Source organism: Balaenoptera borealis, assembly GCF_965194805.1.
Source record: "Balaenoptera borealis genome assembly, chromosome: 10".
In the NCBI taxonomy this organism is placed as follows: Eukaryota; Metazoa; Chordata; class Mammalia; order Artiodactyla; family Balaenopteridae; genus Balaenoptera; species Balaenoptera borealis.
The window spans coordinates 60,165,854-60,182,279 of NC_138874.1; the positions used below are offsets into that span (position 1 = coordinate 60,165,854).

At 48.3% G+C, this 16,426-nt stretch overlaps 1 protein-coding gene across 1 annotated transcript in view; it reads left to right on the plus strand.

The window, feature by feature from the left end:
* The first annotated feature begins 2,019 nt into the window (after nt 1-2,019).
* LRMDA (leucine rich melanocyte differentiation associated) overlaps nt 2,020-16,426 on the plus strand; it is a 1,312,323-nt gene continuing 1,297,916 nt past the window's right edge. Inside the window, exons 1-2 of the mRNA XM_082408834.1 lie at nt 2,020-2,288; nt 8,314-8,414. Of these exons, the coding sequence (XP_082264960.1) occupies nt 2,259-2,288; nt 8,314-8,414 (131 nt within the window). The 5' untranslated portion in view covers nt 2,020-2,258. The remainder of the gene's footprint in view (nt 2,289-8,313; nt 8,415-16,426) is intronic.

Consider the following 16,426-nt stretch of genomic DNA (forward strand, 5'->3'; position numbering starts at 1 on the left):
GAGGCATTCTAGGCAAAACCAACAACTAAAAGGTGAGCAGAGGATGGGAGAAGCAGGAAAGGAGGCAGGAAAGGTAAAGGTTGATGGGATTTAAAAGATCTTGAGGGACATGAGTTTGATGATTTTGGGCTCAAGATTTGGGGCTGTATTATTAGGTTGGGAGGAGGCCATTGAAAGACTTCAGGTAGGGTCAAATCAGGCTTTTAGAATGATCGCCCTGGGGCTGTGTAGAGAAGGGAACAGCAGTGAGGGGGTTTGGAAAGGTGGCAAAGATCCCTGCTCACTTTGGTGTCATTGGTGGATAGGGTCTGCAGAGCAGACCTTCTATGCTCAGAAGACACAGCCGTGTATGGAGGCAGGGGCGTGGATGAGATGACCTCGAGCACCCTCCTCCTGGTGGGGGGAAGGGGTGGGGTTCCAGTTTCATCTCTGAGTAGGTTTCAGTTTATTTCCACATGTTCTCTCCTTCGGGTCAAAGCCCATCTAGAAAGGCCAAGGGGAAAGTTCCCCGGGGAGGGTAGAGTATCACTTCCTCCTTTTCAGGCAGGAAAGGCAGACAAAAGTGGACAGTGGACCAGAGAGGGTGCATCCAGCAGAGAATGAGGGAGGAGCCTAAGGAGCTGGCCCGGGGCAGGAGGCCTCAGAAGATTCCCTTTGATCCCCCTTATCTGTGGAGGGCATGCTTTCTTTTTAGGCCTGTGGGGCCTTTTGTTGCAAGCATTTCCTGGAACCCACCAAGGTAAACACAGCCAAGTCTGTGTTCTTACAGCTCCACTTTGCTGTGTCCGCTCCTCCCAGCAGAGAGAAGGGCAGGCGGGTCAACCCTCAGAGGTCAACCCCGCTCATCGGAATGATGACAATACAGGCTCACGTTACAGTGCGTTGGCACCAGGCCTGAGAGAGAACCATGATGGCCACAAAATGCTGAACCACTATCATAATCATCACCGTCAGCTGCACAACCAGGGCCTTCTAAGTGCTGTTTAGACCCAAGGACCAATGAAAAGTCCTGTGAACACCCCCTTTGATGGAGATGGGGAGCTACAATCATCAATAGGTCTACTGAGTTGAGGTCTCTGGAATGCTTGTGAGACCTGGAGTCTGGTGCGTGAGGACCCAGTTTTCCCTTCTCTATTTGAATGGTGCCTATACCCATTGGTATGAAGGGAGCAGGATGGAGAGGCTAGTTAAGGCCGGGCTGCCTCTCAGCTGCAGTAGGGGACGGCTGATAGTGTGACATTGAATTGGATTCTGGTGATAGCTTTGTGCATCCTGGTGCTGGAGATATGAAGGCAAAAATACTCATGGAGAAAATCAGGGTCCTTTCAGTTGAGAACAGGCATGAGCTTCCATTTACCCGTCCCCTGGGCCTAACTTCACGCAGACAGGAGGCGGCAGTGGCTACCCCTCACTTCCAAATGAGGCAAAGGTGTGTGTGGGGAGCTGACCCCATGGATGACTTCCAGCCTCACATTTAACATTTCCCTGTGAGAAGAGAGGATAAGGGACGCCTGAAATTTGGGGACATCATTCAGCTCTTCTTCCCAGGGCGTATTCCTGTCAAGTGGGGTGCTATTAGCTGAGCCAGTGGTTTATTTATAGAAAAATTCAATTCCCTCCTGCTCCCCATGCAAATGGAAACTCCACCCCATCAGGTGTCCTTTCAATCTCTAAACTCCCCTCTTCGCCTCAAAGTTGGGGAGAGGAGTTCCCACCAAGGTGCCCCTCCTCCCTGCAGTTGAGGACAGTTATGTAATCCGGATTGTGACATGGAGGAAAGTCCTGGCTCTCCACACGCCCCTGGCTAACGGCTGCGATGGGGAGCCCGTGATGGGAGACCTCCCTGCTCCCCCATCCCCCAGTGCGCCCCTACCAACGCGCCAGGGCTCTGGGCATGAGATGGGGGCCGCTATTCCTGTTGCCCTGACCCTTCCTGAGCCGTAGGGTCCTGGGGCGCCCGGGGGCGGGGCACGCGGAAGCCCGGCGGTCTCGCCAGTGAGTCGGACGCAGGCGCTGCGGGCACCTGTTGCGGCGCGCGGGGCGCTGAACAAGGCTCACCTGCGCGAGGCCCGGCCCAGGGCGGGCGGCGGGCGCACAGCTGAGCCGAGGTTCCGACGCCCGGCCCGCGCCTCGGGCTTCCGCCGGGTCAGCTGACCACCCAGTGCGGAACTAACAGCCGGCCCGAGCTGTCCGCCGCCGCCGCCGCTGCGCTCCTGCTCCGCGCTCCGCACTTGGTACAGCGCGCCCGCCCCGTCGCCATGGCTGGGCTTGTGGTCAGTGGAGCTCAAGTAAGTCCGCTGGGGCCACCCCGCCCCCGCCTCGGCACAGTCGGTCGGGGGAGGGAGCCCTGGGGTGAGCGGCGTCCCGAGGTTAGACGGGGCCCCCTGCCTCACTGCAGGGGGCTGCGTCGGCAGGTGGGGAGTGGGTCCCTGCCCAGGCCTACCCGAGTTTGGTGAGCACAGGCTCGGTTTTGCGCCTGGCACACCTCCTGGGTGGGAGGAGGGGGGAAGGCCCCCAGGTCGCCCGGGTCCCCTCCAGCCCCGGCGCCCACTGACCAGGGGCCAGCCCGCGGACCTCCCCGTCAGGCCGAGTGGGTAGTACCCACAGCCCACGGTACTTTTCCGGGCCCACAAAAAAGTTTTAATTCTTTCATAACCAGAAAAAAAAACCTTGGTTAAAGAAACGTTTTAATATATTTGTCTGTACACCAGTGCAGTTGTAGAATATAAATTGTAGCTATGGGTTTTTCCCCCCCCCCTTACGCCATGGAGGAAGGAATCTATGAAAGACAGTGAAAATCATGATGCATCCCTGCAGGCGCTGGGTTGGGGGGTTCTGCGGCAGACTTGCTTCGGCTTCTGACCCTAGGCCCCTAATCAGAGGTGGGTAGAAGGCTACAGTTCTCCAGTTTTATTTCGGCACCTGATTTCTTTAACAGGCGTCCATGGGGAATGGCAACACTCCAGTTTCAACCCGAGGTGATAGACACCCAGCTTTACTTGCTGCCAGCCCTGTAGTGAAGCCTTAGGTGTTCTTAGTCATTGCTGGAGGAATGGACTCAGCCACTGTGGGGACCAGGTGCCTTTTACTTGCTGGAGAAGCCAGGTGTCTCTTTTAAACTCTGATTAAGCCAGCCCTCCTCCTTCCCACCTTTCCCTGCACACCCTAGAGAAATGGTTCTGAGGTGTTGAAGTTCTCCCCTTGGATTGCCTAAGGCAGGTAGTGTCAGGCAGAATTAGATTTTGAGGTTACTTTTGGGCTAAGGGAAGGTTTCCCCTTCTCAGAGTTCAGAAGGGAGCAGGCCAGGGAGGTACCAGCCTGGGAAAGAGGTTAAAATGATGCATCTTATTTAGCTGGCAGGGAAAAGGGGCTTTCTGGGAGTTAACAAGGCTGCCAAGGGAAGGGCTGGAGGAGAGGGCCTCTGCCCAAGCAGGGTCCCTGACCCACCAGAACCTAGGTCTCTGCATTTCAGACCCAGGATTCTCTGGGTGTAGCTTCTTCCAGCTTCATGGAAGACTTGGCAGTGGGGCTGCCCCGTCCTGTGCCTCCCTTTCCCTTTTTCTTCACCTGTTTCCCAAACTTGATTTTTTTTTTTTTTGCGCCCCTTGCTTTTAACACATCTCAGACTGCCCAAGGGCATTCACTGACCTGTGGGTGAGGCATTTTGGGTCCCTAGGGACAGTTCTAAACAGATGGAGCTGCCAGGGGAGGAGCTGAGCAGGCAGGTTGGGGAAAATGCCCTTGGGTCATTAGTGTCCCGTATTCTAAACCACCTAGATCAGTGAATCTGAGTGGTGGCCCTGGGGTTAGGGTCTTTTTAGCATTCTCCCCCTTGCAGCCATTATAAGATATAGCACCTTGAATGTGTATCACATGGTACTTCTCAAACTCGGGATCCTTATAAAGGGGGGAAAAAACCCCACTTGCCGTGAATCCACAGTATTACTGTTTTTATTACAATATTGCTTAAGTATACAAACATAAACCCAGATAGAACTTTTTCTAAGTTCATATTTAGAGACTTATAAGCCCCAAATAAAGGGATGGCTTAAGTGTAAAGATGAAAACCGTAACACCCATAAAATAAACACTTTAATGAGATGGGTGATGTTTTGCTGAAACTTGGTCACTGCTTTCAATGCTGCTGTAGGCTGACGGCCATCGCCCTGGGTTTGAGGAGTTGCACAGACCTGTAACGCCACACGCTCGGGGATGAGGTGGTCCTCCCTCCACTTTTCTCTGTAAAATCTTTTAGCATGGATCTGACTCCATTTGGTCTTCTTTTGGCTTGAATGCATCATTTATATTCAGTACGAAAGCCTCAATCTTCCTTTTCCACTAGCTTAGGATAATTAAAGTAGTGGCATTCATACAACTGCAGGTATAAATGAAAACTTGAAATTTGGGTACTGAAATCTCATACCTGAGAGACACTGGAATAAGAAACCCCTGCCACAGGGATATTGGTCTGATTCAATAACTATTTACCCAGTGGCCACTAGGTGCCCAGGACAGGGCTGTGTACTTTAAATATGTTAACTTACCTCATTCCTCAATTTTAACTTACATTACAGGGTAATATGTGACTCATGGGGCTGTTTAACCAGGGTTGACTAGTTAAGAGCCAGGTGGTAAGCTTTTAATAAGTGTTAGTAGTTACATTATTCTTAACACCTTTGGAGGTGGTTAGTTTTTAACTAGTTTATAGAAGAGGAACAGACTCCATGAGATTGTGACCCATCCAAGATAATACGGTTTGGAAGCAGCAGCACAGGGACCCAAACTCATGCCCAGAGCTGTTTCTACTCTCACAGAGCTTCCAGTACTGTGAACTTAAAATTAAGAATCCCTCACCCCTGGGTGGGGGCAGGCATCCTAAAATAATCTCCTCTCAGTCTGGCTACTACGGAAAAGTTCAGGAGCCAGACCATCCCAACTGCAAAGAGAAACCCTCAGTGTTCTGCAGTTTGGTAATTTTCTGCAGCTTCTGCTCAGAGGAACTGGCTGTGTGTACATGTGGGTATCCCGCCAAGACATTCTTGTTTTTCTGTCTGGTGTTCCTCTCTGTAAGGGTCTTGAACTTGATATGTTTTCATTTCCCTGATAATGGTGTCCTTTTCTGTTGTAATTCCACACAGGGTAGAAGTCTTGGGGTGCCTATTACATAAGGTAGGCAAACTAAAAGTACGAAACTTTGTTCTTCAGTTCACTCAAAATCAAGATAATTGACTAAATGCAATGACTTCTCATTTTGGATGGGCTCTTCTGTGCCATTTAAGATCTGTTAAGCTCTGTATCCCTCCTCTTGTTTGGTGAAGATGCAAACTATTTTTGATCTGGCTCTTCTGGCTTCCTGTTTTACGTCAGGTGGTCCCATGCTCCGGAAAGTTTCCTGACATCCTGAGAGGTAATGTCTTCCACTCAGGAGCACTTCTTCTTTTTTTTTTTTTAACTTTTTAAAAAATTGTATAACTATATATACATTTAAAAAAAAATTTAATTCTTGATTTATGGTTGTGTTGGGTCTTCGTTTCTGTGCGAGGGCTTTCTCTAGTTGTGGCAAGCGGGGGCCACTCTCCATCGCGGTGCGCGGGCCTCTCACTATCGCGGCCTCTCCTGTTGCGGAGCACAGGCTCCAGACGTGCAGGCTCAGTAATTGTGGCTCACGGGCCCAGTTGCTCCACGGCATGTGGGATCTTCCCAGACCAGGGCTCGAACCCGTGTCCCCTGCATTGGCAGGCAGGTTCTCAACCACTGCACCACCAGGGAAGTCCCAGGAGCACTTCTTAAATAAGTTTCTCCTCTCATTATGAGTGTTGGTTGCAGTGCCTGGCAGTGACTGCTTGCTGCTTTTAAGCCTTTTCCAGCCAATTTGAACCCTTCAACATGGTTGACTTAGCTCACATCTCAAAAAGCTTCCAGTTTACCATGAGGGTGATCTAAGCATGCAGATGGCTTATCAAGTTGGTTTTCTTACTAAATTTTGGAGACTTGGTCTTCATCTCTGTGGAATAGGAGCAAGTTGTGCTTTGTTTAGTTCTCTTGGGATATTGCGCTGTTAAGACCATGGAATAAAACAAGCTGATGGGAGTCTTGTTAGACATGTTGTGAATGATCCGAATGCTTCATGGTGATAGCTGTCCTTGGTGTTTGTTTGCTCTGAAGTGGAATCCTACAGAAGAAAAAGGGGAGCAAATATCCCTCTTTCCCCAGGCTCTGACACTCTTCTGGGGCCTTCCACATGGTGTCATGAGGTAGTTCTAGACCTTTCAGCTAGGAAAACTCATTTTGAAGCCGAAACTTGATGATAGATGCACCACTGGATTTTGTTGTTGAAGAAAATCCACATCCACATGTGGATATTTAAGAATTCCATGGCCTGCATGTTGGAAGTCCTTATTCCTGGTGCAAGGTGTGGTCCAGGCTCTATCATTAAGAAAGATGTATTATAGTGGGCAGGCCTCTGGAGTCTTAGTTTCCCTGTATAAAACATGAGGGGTTGTGATTGAGTCCCTACTAAATTTAGTCCTTGATGACCCTATGAGGAAAGAACTCAGTTCCTACATTGAAAGCTCAGCCTCTCTGCTTCATATATAGCAGAGGTCTTGAATGATTTTGATGTGTACAAGATGGTGGTGCATTTTGGGTGAAAGGGATGGGTTTTCAGGTGAGCACCTTGGGCCTGGGGACCAATGTGAACATATAATACAGAAGAAGCTGCTGATGGAGTGGACATTTGAGTGATTGAAATCCCTAGATTCTCCAGTCTCTCCTTAGTGTATAACTTCCATCTCTGCTTGGAAGCAGAACTTAATTTGTTACACAAGGAGTTCTGAAGAAAGATGGGTCTCGTGTAGAAAGGGGAGAGATTACCATATTTAACTTACAGCTCTTTAGTTTCTAGCCTGTATCTTCCTAAGTCAAAATAATTTTATTGGAGTCAGCTATTTTTCTGTCCCTTATCCCCATTTTGTCTCCTCCAGGAATGAAGTTACTGAAGGAGAGTGAATACACGATGTTGTATCATCAACAATTGGTCCCCATTGGATAGGACAGGGTTGAGAGATGACCTGAAAAATTGAGGGTGCTAGGGTGCAGCGTGACTTGTATTAGATTGAGCCATATGAAAGTACTGTTGTGTAGTTCTACAATGATCGAAATATTAGTAATTCATACAGTTTAACCCAATACCTGAGGATGCAAGAAGGCCACCATATTCTTGTTCTCAATTAGGAATCATAACTTCCCCACCCCCCTGGACACCTCTCTCTCATTCCAAGACATCCTTGTCTGTATGTGTAGAAGAATGAGGATTTGCAGGGGGAAAGGATCAAGGCTACAGCCACGAATTTCTGCCGAGCAATTGAAGGTAGGGTCCTTTAGTGGGAAAGCGTCACGTACTGTGACCCACTGGCCACCTGGTCACTGGTTTGTCTTACTGGTTTTGGAATTAGTTGCCAGTCCTTCCTGCAGTGTGCTATCTGTAAAAGTGAGTTTCAAAAACTCAGTGCTTGGAGCAGTGAGAAAGCCCTCTGACCTTGTCACAGTCAGAAGTTTTGGGATCAAATTTCAGTTCAGCCTCTTAATGTTTGGGCACACTCTAGGTAAATAATAATAATAATAAAATAAGTAAAAGAATGCCTGAGGGAACAGGTCTGCAAGCAGAGTGGGGTTGATTGCCAAAGGATCCCTGGAGGACAGAGTCTTGGAAGCTCTGGCCACCCGTCATTGCCCCGTCGCCTTGAGTCAGCTTCGTTCAGAGTGTGGAGGACATTTTATACACGGTGGAAATAGGATGGGATTGGCGGTCTGGGGAGGTTTTCTTGTCCAACCCTATTTGTTCCAGCACCCTGCAGGTTGAATGCTGGTAAGTGCATCTGCTGTGTGTTTTATGAGGTAATGTGCATCACAGGGTATTTGGGGGAGGGTGGGAGCAGAGGAGGGGAAGCAGGAGAGCCAGAGGGGCAGCTGTTGGGAAGGCCCCTGAGCAAGAGGCTGATTGCTGTGATTATACCAGCGTGCTCTGACGTTGGGTTTTTTTTGGGACATCTGAATCAGGCCAATTTCAGTCCAGTTTCCATTGTGCTGGGATTAGTCTCCATCATGCTAAGTGTACCAGCAAAGGGGAGCTGTTGGCAGTCCCTGAAGCCCCCAAAGCTGATTTGATCAGGAAAACAGCCACACGTGGGGCTTCTCGTGTGTGAAGCGTGTGTTTCAAGTTGCGGAAGCAATCATCGGATCAGTGACGCAGGGCTGTGAGCAGCTGGGTGATTTCCGTTGGCCACAATTGTTTCTGTTCCATTTAATTTCCAGGTGTCCTACATAGGCCAGGACTGCAGAGAGATTCCAGAGCACCTCGGCAGGGACTGTGGACATTTTGCAAAGAGGCTTGATCTGAGCTTTAACCTTCTGAGGTATGTAACCTTCACGAGACGCAGACCAGGCCTGGGAGACCCAGTACCCCTGGTAACGGCCTGCAGATAAAAGTCAGACATCCCAGCTCTGCATAGGGTACAGGGCTGTGAGACCTGTGGAACCGCACCCCAAAGGTTTGACTCTGCTTCACGTGGTTCTCTGCTCCCCTCTTTGCGCCGATGAAAAAGCAGCGAGCGTGAGCATCTTCGGTCTCACATGTGTCACGAGAGGGCTGTCAGTGTCACTTTGTTCTTTTCCTTTCTCACTGATGTCCGTGCAGACGAGTTAGAATACTCTTGGGGAGAAAGTGAGGTAGAACCAGCAAGTGTTTTGGGGGTGTTGAGGAATGCTTTCCTGGATAACTCCATCGCCCAAAGATTTGCCAAATTCCAGGTAGAGTGTTTTTGTGTGCTTTTTTTTCTTTGCCTTTTTATGAATTGGAACTTTAAATATTTGTGATGATGATTTCTCCCAGATGGTATTTCAAAGTAATTCCAACACTGTTGGCATGGGGTAGGTGGGAGGGAAACTTGAACAACTGTTCCAAACTTGGCAGAGAAGGTAAGTGTGATCGTCTGTATTATTCCAATGGAGAAAACAGTTATTTCATTTCTTCCTAAAAGATTTTGAATTGCGACTGGCTTGGGGGCTTCGGGGAGGGAGCTAGGAGGCTCTCGGAAAGCAGGTATCAGTGGGACAAATGGGCAGGGATCTGGGTGGTGGCTTTTCCTAACGAGGTGGTTCCACACAGAGGTTTTTCCTGTGTCCCCTTGAGAGCCATGCTGTCCTGTGAGGGGAACAAACTGTCTCAAGGTGGAAGGAGGGGTGAGGAGCTGGAATCCCACCCCAGGGCTTCTGTACTTTCCTGCTTCCATGCTGCGGAGTGTCTTCTGAGTCGGGACACTTGGGAATTATGGATTCCAGGGAAGATGGACAAAATTCAGGGCTTTAAGGCACCAGAGGGGACTTGAAGCTAAGCCAGCAGAGCTTCTTGGGCTGGTGCTCAAGAACTCACAGCTGAGATGCATGGTCTCCAGGGAAGGGGCGTCCAGGGAGTTGTGTTGGAAGAGAGTGGGCGCTGTGTGCTTTCTCTCCCTGACTCCCAAGGGGTTTGTATGCTTCTGGAGAGATGTGGAAACTGAAAAGTTGCAAAGTAATAGAGTGATGAGAGGATGCCAAACAAACGCTGACTCTAAAGAAACAAAGGATGGTTTTTGGTCCCTACCCAAATTGGGGACAGAATACACAACCTGGACTGGACAGTGCCTGAGACACAGGCGCCCCTTAAAGAGCTCCCCAGGACAGACTCAGGCAAAGGGTTCCTTGGGGCATCGGAAGGAGTTCTTCCCATGTGACCGGCCTGCAGGGGCTTGGGGCTCTGTGGCTCGGGCAGTGGCTGCTTTGCTGCTGGGAGCCCGGATGTGGGTTTGAGGAGGCTGGGCCCTGTGAGGGAGCGTGTCAGCGGTCACAGGTCACGGGGCTGGGCTGCCAGCTCTGAGGAAACAGCCGTCTTTGTCATGCTCCGGGCCCTGCCTCCCTTTGGCAAAGAAGAGGCTGGAATCCTGGGAGGTGTGTGTGTGCCGAGCGAGCTTGGTGGCGGGCGAGAAGGGGCTCTTGGCTCTGAGGGGCTGGATCTAAAAGGATTTATCACAGGAAATGATGGATCCTGGAGGCAGGAACATTTTGTGAGAAGGAGATCGGTGGAATAAATTCAGAGGGAGAGGAGTTAAGATTTGTATTAATTTTTGTTGCTGTTGAGGAGACAGATTTCTGTAAGTGTTGAGTGTGAGGAGTGATCCCTTCTGGTCAGGAACCTGTTCTTACCCCTGTTGTGGTCAGTGTGTGGGTTATAGCTGGGTTGGGGCAGGGATGAAGTCTAATGGAAGGGTTTATATTAGGACTTATAAAGTCAGAAGGTGTTACAGACCACAGTGGAGAAGAGTAACCCTGGCTTGACATGGTTATGTTGGGATTGGCTCATCTTTGATGGTCTTATTAACCTAACTCGGGGGCGAAGGGAGGTGGCACTATTTATCTTGCGTGTCAGAGGAAGATGCAAGCTTACTCGGGCCCTGGTCTCTGCCTTCAGCTGGATAAATATTCAAAGACGACTTAGATGCCTAACTAATTTCTCTTAAAAAAATGGGGGAGGGGAGAGAAGGAGGAGAAGGGAAGAGAAAGATAATAAACTTACCTTCCAAATAGACGGGAATGTGACAGATGTCACTAGCCCACCAGCCTGCAGGGATCATCATACCCAAAGGAAATACTGTGAATCCCCATCCCACCTTCTGTAGAAGGTTTCTTCCCAGCCCTGACTTACTATTTCCATGGAATTTGGGGGAGCATATCACCCTGTATTTGCTCTCCACCTGGATTCACCATAGCTCCCTGTTCTAACTCTCTCTGCTCTGTCTGCTGTTCTCCCTCTTGGCAGCCTGTCTGGCCCCACTTGGGACACCCCCTTCATCTCTCTGAAGCCCAACACAATGTTACTGTGTATTATGCCAGTTCAAAGTGTGCTGGGGGCGATAGGGTGGTAATTGTTGGACGCAGCAGGAGACACATTGGGCTAGCATTGTTCCTGGAAATCTTCTGGGTACCCCCTTGCCCTAGAGACCTTCTCCTTGGCGATTCCTCTCATTAGGATCAGGTCTCCTGCATGTGACCAGGTGCCCCTCTTTCCCAGCCACTTTCTCTGCTTTCCAATGTCACTTTTCTTTCCAGAGCTGCCCTCAGAAACACAAAATTCTTCTTACTCTGTTATATTCAGAAAAATCACCCCCCTCCTTTTTATAGAGCATCTGTGCAGGCTTCCTTTTCTCATCCGAAGAGTCATATCCGGGTATTGCCTTAAATGGATGAGAGCCACTAATACAAATTTTGCTAATCTCATAAATCACAAAATCAGCTGCAGTCTGTTTGTGCTTTAGAGTACAGCTTGTTTTTAGGCAAGGAGTTCTATTTATTCATTTCAAAATATTTAATACGTTCACATGGCACAGTCTTTAGGAGGAACAAACATGCAACCAGTGAAAAGAAAATCTCCTTTACACGTAAGTCCTTTTGCCTCCTGGTTCCCATCTGCACTGCTAACTACTGGTAGTTGATTTTTGTCATCCTCCAGAGATATTCCGTGCATATGCTAACATGAGAATTTCTCATGTGGCCAGATTTATATTACTTCTTGCCAAGATGTTAGTTAAAACGGAGGCACCAGGCTTCAGTTAACCACTTGTGATAGGGACATCCGTCTCTGTTGTCTATTAATTCATAGCCCATCATCGTTGTTAATTTCATTCATGAAAGTGATGTTTCTGCTGATTGTCTCTATGGCCACCTGTTCATGCTGGAGGGGAGTGTGGTTATGGGTTTATAAGCTCTGACCTTTTATTTTTTCTTCCCGTTACACCTTAGGGTCTTGTCTCCTGCGTTAAGTATGGTGACTCCATCTCTACCTCAGTTGGGTTGTCCAGTAGTAAACTATGCAGAAAGTCGTGGAAGTTGAGACTGTCTTGCTTCTATGACTCTGTCCTGGAGGGAGTTAAAGTCCCTGGCCAGTATGTTCTCTGTCGGGTTGGAAAGGGAAGCAAGACAAAAGGTCCAAATAAAATTTCTGGCTCCCTTAAAAGACTCAAACATTCCTTACCTGCTCTCTCAGCCCAGACCTCATTCTTCCTGTTATGATGAAAACCAGGTGAACTGCAATGACCGTGAACTGGGACCAGCTCTCTGGACATGATTCTCAGGTGTAGGGTCCTGCCATCCCCCCTTTAAAGGGCATATTAGGTAATAGCCAAGAGGAGTGAAGTTTTGTCCCTTAAACTTAGATGCATTTATGATCATGAATCCAGTGTTTACATCTGCATGACATTGTACTTTAGGTTTTATTTTTTGAAGACAGTCTTGTAAATAATGAAACCAACAATGATCAATTTAGAAATCTTGAAAAACACAAAGGTATGACAGAAACCCTCTTTCTCTCAAATTTTCACTGATAATCTTACCACCCAGGAATCACCATCGTTAACATTTTATTGTCTTGGAGTCTTTCATAATGCCAAATATTTTTTAAATGACGCTGTTGCTTACATTGTGTTGGAAGCATATTCCCATCTCAATAAATATTACAGTTTTTAATGGTTTCTTATTTCTTAATGTTGGACATTTAGATTGTTTCCAGATTTTTACTGTTATAAATATCTCTGTTATAAATTGCCTTGTAATGCTCATTGATGAATGTCTCTGATTAGTTGTTTGGGGCAAATTCCTGGAAATGGAATTGTCAGAGAGCCTTGATACAGATGGCAGATTGCCTTAAAGAGAGGTTATACCGACTTCTGCTACCAGGAGTATTTGAATATCCATTGTCCCAAACTCTTACTTGAACTCGTTTTTGAGGTTTTCGTATTTTACTTTACTTCTGTGATCAGTACAGAGAGTCCTCCGGTTCCTTGATCGAGGCAAAGAGATCTTGGTAATGAGTTGTTCCAGCTTTCATTTTCCTTCTCCCCTGACTGGGAAAGGGCAGTGTTCTCTCTGGTGGCCCGTTTCTCTCCCCCAAGGGCCTTGAGTGGGTTGGGTGGGTTGCCTGCTGAGCCTGTGAACACAGTGGGCAGAGCAGAGCTCCCACGGCACACGGTGATAAGCACATCTGTGTCAATCTGGCAATAAAATTGAGAGGGCTTAATTGATCTATGGCAACAGGAAGCTTACGTTTTAAAAATCATTGGCAGTTGTATCTTACTTAGCATCACTCTGATAAATGTACTGGATGGGAGAATTGCTTAGGAGAAACTTTCTTAGGTGGGAGCTTGCTGCTTCTCTGGCTTTGTCCAGGATGACAGTGATGGGCTGGGGAGTTTGGGCAGCTCCAGTAGAAAAAGAGTGGCTCTGTCCTCCCTGCCAGGCAGTGAGGTGGACAACTGGTACACTGTCAAATCTTCGAGGGCGGACATACCACCATATCTATGCCTATTACTAACTGCTGGACAAAACTGGGCCTGTTAGCTTGCTGCTCAGTTGGGAAAATGGGCAGTGTAATGAAAGGAGCCAAGGCTTTGGGGTTAGGCCACCCCGGCTTGAAATCTTAGGACTGTCACTCACCAGTTGTTTAACTGGCCTTGGGCTAATTACAAAAATGTTGAGTGTGTAACTGTGTGTAAAGTGCCTAACAAATTACCTGGCACATAATAGGTCTTGAGTAAGCAGAGCTATGGTTAGTGCTTAAACATGGAGCTAGTGAGGCTAAAAACCAACTCTTAGGGGCCCTCCATAGGGCCATTTCACTCTCTGGTAGTCATTGGGGTTCCTCACAAACATTCAAGATTTCCTCTTTAAGTATATGGCATGTTTGCACATCTTTGCACCCTTTGGTATAACCAGTGGCAGAAACTTGAAGAGCCAGTGCATAATTTGCCACTTTCTCTTCTGCTTGCTGTGGCCATCAGTCTTGGGTTCTGACCATAAATGACCAGAACCCCTTGCTGACCTATGTTGGATATAGATTGTAAACAAGAAATTTGTGTTACAAGACGTGGAGTTATTTAATGCAGTGTAAGCTAGCCTGTTCTAACTGGTACAAATGCCTTAGTTTTCCAGCTGTCTGACATTGCATAGGCTAAAGCCCACTCATCTTGCTCACATTTTTCATCCTTCCCAACTGGGAGCGTTCCTTTGTTCATATCATGGTAGGAATGAGTAAGAGAACTCCCCGCCTAGACTCTTAGGAGAACAGCTCGAAGGTCATGTTCTGTTGGTGTTGGGTCTTCATCAAACTGTTTCTTTGCAGTCAGGGGCCTTGTTCATACTTGTTTTCAAAACCCAAATGTAGTAGTCTTACTTGGGGAGCTCACTGATATTGGGGTTGGGTTGGCAACAGAGCTCATCATGTTGGTGAGACTTGAGAGGAAGAGATGATGATGGGAAAGATAGGCTTTAGGAAGAGAAACTGTTAGTGAATTTTCACAATAGTTCTAGGGCCTTGATAAGCCCTGAGTGATTCAAGGAGGCGAGGGTCTACGTATGTTGGAAGCAGTGTTCTCTCTGATCTGGGCAGTGCTATGAAAAGCACCTTTTTTGTTCCAAGAATATTATTGGCCATTCTAGTGTCTCCGGCTACCAGCAGAACATACAGTCAAAAGGTGAAGTGGAAAATGACCTGGCAGGTAATGTTTGATGTCTCGATAGCAAGACTTTGATTTCCTTGACTTATGACTCTTCCTAGAGTGACCTTTGTGACTGTAGAACCACCAAAAACAGTTTAAAGGAAAACAGGAAGGGAGGGAAGGAAGATGACCCAAGGGAGCAGGTAGGAAGCCACTGCGAGTGAGGTTTATGTGGTACTTTGCTGCCTCCCTCCCCCAAGAATGTCCTGACTTCATGGATTTCTACCCTTTGGCCAGAAAATAGGGTATTGAGCCACAGAGTGTAAGACTGAGCTGGGGCAGTGGTGGGCCTTTGGAGCGAGTTGACTGAGAGACTGTGGGGCTTTCCTGAGGTTCAGCTTTCTCATAGATGGCGATGTTCCCTATGACTCGCAGTGTGGTTTAGAAAGGGCTTTCATAAACCTTGTCTCCATATTTCCTACAGTGTTGCCTGCAGGATGAGAAATTCGTACACTTGTTTAGTAATGCCTTTTATTTCTCATCTCACCCGTTTAAGTCCTTCAGAGCCTTCGGTTTAATTTTCCTTTTTTTGTAAAGTTTCTCTCTCTGAGCCGTTTGGAACTTGGGCCCCCCGCTCTACCCTCTCCCCCTGCCCTGCTCTCTGCTCTGAGGTCATTGCACATGTGGTGGTGTTGCTGTCTGTTGTCAGGGTGGCTGTTGGAAGCAGGGATGATTTTCGGGAATAGGGGGAGAGACCGGCGAGTTTCACCCGTTCAGACTCTCTACTCACTGGCCTTCTGTCTTCTAAACCATGAAGTTCTATCACAGTGATGGCGGTGGGGACTCGACTAGCATTTAGTGGGTGAGGCCTGGGGTGCTAAATGTCTTGCAGGGCATGGGACAGCTTTAGACCAAAGAACCCTCCCTCCCCCACGCCAGCTGCACCCTGAGGAAGACCTCTGAGTCCTGTAGGCGAGAGCTGGGGAATGGCTCACTTCATGAAGTAAAGCAGCCTTGCAGATGAGTACCCAGAGGTGACTTGCTCGGCCCTGCAAAGGAGCCCAGGGACAAGGGGTCAAACAAGTGACATTAGACATCATGGTTTTTTTCCTTATTAATACATGAGCAATATTATAGAGCACTTGCTACATGCCGAGGCTGGGCAGAGCACCTACCAGGTGTTAGCTCGTTCAGTCCTCCCAACAGTATTTTCCGATGTAGCCACTGAGGCCAAGATAGGGGTAGAAATCTCCCCCAGATCACAATGATGGTTAAATGCTGGGATTAAATGGCCCTGGTGGTTTGACTTCAGCTTTGCAGTTACTCTAGACTGCTTCTCATGGTATAAATCATTGCTTTCTTTGTGCGAGAAGATGGGTGGTCATTTCCAAGCCTATATTTCCTTGGGGGCAGGGGAGTTTGTTATATAAAATCATGAGCAGCCTGTGGAGTTCACGGAAGCTGGGTCAGAGTGGATCCTGCAGCTCCAGGTTGGAGACCATAGAAGCCTCAGGGTTGTCTCTGTTGCATTTCCTTCTCTCTCCAGTTTCTCCCACACCTTCCTGATGTGCAAAGTTTGGTGACCTCGTGAGGCCTGTGCCAGCTGGGAGTTGGGGGTTCCCAGAGACCTCCTCCTCTGCTTTTATTGCCCCCTCTGGGTTACGAGGCATGGCTCAGATGGTCACTGTCAGGGCAAGAAATGGCTCAGCATTTGCCGTGGCTCTACTGTCCCAGCCTCAGGATGGGGAACCTTGAGACGGATGACTGCATGCATGACTTTTGATTCTGGAGGGAAAAGAAGAGGGTGTGTGTGTGTCCATGTCTGTGTCTGTACTTGGACATGTACTCACTAGCATGCACACACCCACCATGTGAAAAGCCTCTTTCCTCTTGTCTCCTTGGGG